Raw genomic sequence first — 5,875 nt, 5'->3', positions numbered from 1 at the left:
GGCTTTCTACTCCCGTAAGGATTTACACCCTCGGAAACCCTGTACAGGGTCGCTATGGGTCGGAACCGACTCGACGGCACTTAACAACAACAACAACAACTAAAATCAGCAAGTGATTTTAACAAGATTTTATAATACAAGATCAGAATAGAGTTTTATTTCTATTTACTAACAAGAAGCAACCAAATATTAAAATTTGAAAACCACTATCATTTAGTATGGAGTTCTGGTGTGACACTGTGGGGTAATGCGTCAGACTGCAAAACCATTTGAACTGCATGGTCAGCGGTTCGAGCTCACCAGCTGCTACTTGGAAACCCTATACAGGGTTGCTATGGGTTGGAATCAACTTGATGGCACTTAACAACAACAACAAATCATTTAGGATTTGTTAACCACAGGTTGGCAGTTCAAATAAATCAACCTTAACATGGAAACCCTATAAAGGGTTGCTATGAGTTGAATCCAACTTGACAACACTTAACAACAGTATTTACAGTATCCTGTATATATGAAATAGCAATGAAATCAGTTGCTATCAATCCATTTAGATTCGTGACAACCCTATGTATACCAGATTAAAACTGTTCTCTGACTAATTTTTTTGAGAAATGGAATACCAGGCCTTTCTTCCAAGGTACTTTTTGGTTGACTTGAACTCACAATGTTTTAGTTGACTTGAACCCACAACCTTCTGGTTAGTTGTTGTTGTTAAGTGCCATTGAAATGGCTCTGACTCATAGCCACCCTGTATAGGGTTTCTTATGAGCTGTTGGTATGTTTGAGCCACAAACCTTTTGGTTAGCAGCCCAGTGCCTACCCTGCAGTGACACACCTGCATAAACCATTTGTATCAATGAAATACTTACAGATGGATGGACTTGAGAAGATATGTTAAAGACCTATACACTCCCACCCCCTCCATATGCAGAGTAGACAGGGATGGGTAACTTGGACATTGGCTTCCCCAAATGGGGGGAGGGGGAGATTACAAAGGCAAGAAGTGACTGTTTTACAAACTTTCTAGAGGGAACCTAGATCCAGAGGGTGTGGAGTAAGGTAGAATCTTCACTGAGGAGTATCCAGTCTGTCTGGGTGGGGCTGATGAAAGAGATGTAGATAGGTCTCTTGTGGTACAATAGTAAATAATTCTTATCAGGAATGACTATGTGGCTCGGAAATGTAAAGGTTGACATTTGAAGCAAAAGGAGGGGAGTGATTGACTTTGCAGTCCAGGAGTGGAGGTCCCTGGGACCATTAAGGGAGAAAAGTGGAGTGCGGGACCCTACCCAGAGAAACAGTGACACCAGAGATGGAGGCAGAGACAATGATGTGGAGAGATGAAGTGGCTGGGGAGTCTAGACCCAGAGAGGGAGAGGGACTGTGTGCTGATGACCAAGGGGCAAGCTTGTAGTGTATACCCTTTGGTTGGTTGATGATCCATGGAGGGGATTGTAACCATGGCAATGAAACGATATACAACGGGATGAAAGTAAAGCTAATGTTCTCCCATGTAAACTATCACATAATTCACAATAAAACATAAATTAAAAAGAGAGGAAAGAAAGAAAAGACCAAAATGTATGTCAGAAGAGACTCTGAAACTTGCTATCAAGTGTAGAGATGCTAAAGCAAATTAAAGAAATGAAGAAGTACAAGAGCTGACCTGAGTATTTCAACTAGCAGTTCAAGAAAACAAAGTCAAATATTAAAAGAAATGTGTAAGACCTAGTTAGAAAACTAAAAGGGAAGAACATACTCAGCCTTTCTCAAAATGAAAGAAATAAAGAGAACATTCAAGCCTCAATTTTCAATATTAAAGGATTTTATATTTGATGTTCTATGTAGTAATGACAAATTAAGTCATCAGTTTAATGACTGGTGTGAAAAAAAAAAAAAAAAGACCTATACACAGCAAAATATGAAACATTGGTTAGAAGAATTAAAGAATAATTAAATTAGTGGATAGACAGGCATAATATGTCTATGGGCCAGAAGATACAGTACAAATAAGATTTAATTTTCCCCTAAATTCATTCATTCATTACCAATAATAATAATTTAAAAATCTACAGGAATTTTGTGTACAAATTGACAATTTTTTTGCACAATGCATTTATAAATGCAAAGAAACTATGAGAGACAAAACATCTTTTGAAAAGAAAAGCAATGTTGGTATGATTGCAAGGATCATTATCAAGTTATTGTACCAGGGAAATTGTCGTATTGGTGCTACTTTAAGACAATCTGGAGATCAGAAAGAGACTTAAACATGGCTATCTATACATCTGATTATCAACAAAATTATTACTATAATCCAGTGCAAAAAAAAGATACATTTTCAGCAAATACACTAAAACAATTAGATCTCTGTATATATAAAAAGAATTATTTATTAACTTAGCACCATGTATAAAATTAACCTAGACTTAAAGATAAAATCTATATATAAAATCTTCTAGAAGGAAAAATGAGGAACGTTGGTTTATGCGAGAGAGAATTTACTATATGCTAAAAGAATAATCCATTACAAGTAACCTATTGTAAATTTGACTTCATCACAAGTAAAACTGTCTGCTTTTCTAAAATTAGTTAGAAACAACTGTAGATTGCAAAGAAATATCAAATAATGAGCTTTTATTCATAATTACTAAAAAGACAAAGAACTCTCAAAACTCAAAATAACACAAAACAGAAAAACAAAATGCATCACAAGACATTTGATTTGAATAGAAATTTGACTAAAAAAAAAAAAAAAAGAAAAACAATACTCATGGAAAATCAGTACTTGACAAGATGTTTAACTTCCTTACCCAGGAGTTAAAAATAAATTAAAATTAAAATTAAAAATATTGAACACCTTTTAGAATAGGATAACATTTAAAAGAATGACCATAGCAAGTATTGGGGTTTATGTGGAGGAGCTGGATCTCATAAACTGTTGGTGTAAATACAAAATAGCAATTTAAAAATACTTTGAAAAGTTCCTAAGTAGTCAATCATACAACTACTACATGTTCTAGTCCTTCCCGTTCTTGATATTTACCCAGAGGAAATAAAAGTATATGTCTACAAAATAGTTTAACATAAATATCAGTAACAGCCATATTTATAATAGTTTAAAATTGGAAATTGTCTATATGTTAATCATCATTTGAAAGAATAAAGCATTTTTTGTATAGTCACACAAATGGAAAACTTCTCAGCAATGAAAAGAAATAAACTACAGATACATACAATATCATGGATGAATCTCAAAATAAATATGCTAACTGAAACAAGTGAGATGGAAAAGTATAAATACTGTACGATATTATTTATATAAAATTCTAAAAAAATCTAACTTTTATTTTCATGTTAATTGGATGGGGGACTGGTACAGATTACAAAAAAATAATTACGAGGAAAGTTTAGACAGTAGGCTATCTTTATCCTAGTATATAATTGTGGTGAGGTTTTACTAGTATACACTTATTTCAAAGCTTTTCAAACTGTACATCTTAAATATGGCACTTAAATGTATGAATTCTACATCAATAAAGTGTTTTTGGTTATGAGTCAGACTACTAACATCAGTTTAGTTTGCAACTACCAGCTGTTCCACTGGAGAAAGATGAGACTTTCTGCTCCTGTAAAGATTTACAGCCTCAGAAACCATACGCAGGGTCGCTATGAGTGGGAACCGACTCCACAGCACATAACCACCACCACCATCAAAGTGCTTTTATTTTTAATCCGGGAATCAAAAACAAAGCTAACTGAATAATTAAGGTTTATAGAGACTTTCATTTAAAGGAAAAGTTTAGTCTCTGATTTAGGGTGTCTATTTATGAGTGCCAGTGGAAGTTATCTGAATAATTAAGGACTTGATAATTTTTTTTAGAGTTGTTACAGCTCTTCTTTCTTCACCAATCTGAAAATATTTTCAGTTCCAAAGATTGTCATGTTGGCCCATGGTGCAGGAACTTCTTTGATACTACACAATGGACAGGATCAAAAACTTTCTTTTTCTTTTTAGGTTCAATACTTCTTTGAAAAACCAGGCGTTAAAGTCCAGATGCCCACCATTGAAAGACTCTCCATGCCCAAAAAATTTTACCTCTTCCCAGGAAATTAAGATTAGTAAGTACCTATAATGATATTATTGTTGTTGTTATGTGCTGTGTAGTCTGTTCTGACTCATAATGACCCTATACAAGGTTTCCTAGACTGTAAATCTTTACAGGAGCAGAAAGTCTCATCTTTCTCCCATGGAACAGCTGGTAGTTTTGAACTGATGACCGTGAGATTAGCAGCCTGATTCATAATCACTATGCTAACAGAAATCGATAAATTGGTTGGAGTAGAGGTCAAAGGTGGTGATAGATAATTCTCACATGGATGACACAATATATTTTTATTATTGTCTTATTCTTGCATTCTTATAACTTCTATCTTCTTTGTATTTATGTTAATAAATTGAACTTCCTAACGCTGTGCATCCATGTATGTCACAATTCTGATATTCTCAATTCAGATGCAATACTTAACAATTCTCTTTAAATATTGTCTCTCAGTCATTCTTTCTATTCTCTTTAACTTAGAGATGATAGGCTGAAATTTGGCCTCCATGATCATTACCTCTTGGTACTATAAGTATGAATATGGCGAGTTACATAGCAAAAACAACTTTGTAGAGCTAATTAAAGTTACCAATCCACTAATCACAAAAAAAGGAGCATATCTAGGATAATCTGAGTGGGACAGATCTAAACATACACTTGAATCTTTAAAAGGAGGCAACTTTCTCTGGCTGGAAACAGAAGAGATGCAGCAGAAGGGTAAATGAGAGAGATTCCAAATGTGAGATGACTCTGACACATCATTTCTGGTTCTGACATGTGTGAAGACCAGAGAGAGGCCACTAGGAGTTTAGGACAGCTCCCACTTGACAGCCAGAAAATACAGCAGAAATGAAAAGTTAGTTCAACAATTACAGAACTAGACCCAATCAAGACCTAAATGAGCTTCCCAAATCCTCCAGCAGGAAAAACAACCTGTGTCAGACACCTAACATACAGAACTATGAGATAATAAATTGGTGTTGTTTAAAGTCACTACATTGATAGAATTTTTTTATGAAATATAGAACAAATAAAGACATATGTTTGATACTCTCATGCTAGCTTCCACATTTCTTAATTTCGCTGATATTTTCCATCTCCTTATTTCTTTTTAGGAAGAACTAATGGTGCTGTGAGTTAGGCATTGGTCTGTTAATCACCAGGTCAGCAGTTCAAATTTACTTGTCACTCCATGGGAGAAAGAAGAGGCTATCTGCAGAAAATTGACATGGTCTGCCCCAGAAAAGATTTACTATCTTGGAAATCCTGCATTCCAAATATCATTTATATTTATATTTCAATTCTCTCACCAACTGTATGTTTAACTTGCCTTTTGAATTTTTATTTGACCAATCATACTTTGTACTTACAGATAATCCATTATTGAAATGATTTTAAATCTATAAAAAGGGGCTTCAAAAGTTTGTGGAATCACTCCCCGACCTCAAAATATACTACACGGCTACAGTGGTCAAAACAGCGTGGTACTGCTACAATGAAAGGTACATAGATCAATGGAACAGAATCAAGAATCCAGAAATTAACCCATCTACATATAGCCAATTGATCTTCGACAAAACACCAAAATATATCACATGGGGAGAGGATAGTCTCTTCAACAGATGGTGCTGGCAGAACTGGAAAACAATATGCAAAAGTCTGAAACAAGACCTTCACCTCACGCCTTATACAAAAACCAACTCAACATGGATTAAGGACCTAAATGTGAATCCCAGAATTATGAAGGTCATCAATGAAAAATTTGAGACAAA

General features: G+C 34.8%; 1 protein-coding gene across 1 annotated transcript in view; it reads left to right on the top strand.

Moving 5' to 3' along the window:
* LOC102841261 (caspase-1-like) overlaps nucleotides 1-4,117 on the top strand; it is an 18,113-nt gene extending 13,996 nt beyond the window's left edge. The window contains exon 10 of the mRNA XM_006833956.1: nucleotides 4,019-4,117. Within this exon, the coding sequence (XP_006834019.1) occupies nucleotides 4,019-4,117 (99 nt within the window). The remainder of the gene's footprint in view (nucleotides 1-4,018) is intronic.
* The last annotated feature ends 1,758 nt before the right edge of the window (nucleotides 4,118-5,875 follow it).

The sequence above is a fragment of the Chrysochloris asiatica genome, unplaced genomic scaffold (assembly GCF_000296735.1).
Source record: "Chrysochloris asiatica unplaced genomic scaffold, ChrAsi1.0 scaffold00008, whole genome shotgun sequence".
Classification (NCBI taxonomy): Eukaryota; Metazoa; Chordata; class Mammalia; order Afrosoricida; family Chrysochloridae; genus Chrysochloris; species Chrysochloris asiatica.
The sequence above is the reverse complement of the archived record's forward strand: the minus strand, read 5'-3'. Positions and strand labels throughout refer to the sequence as shown.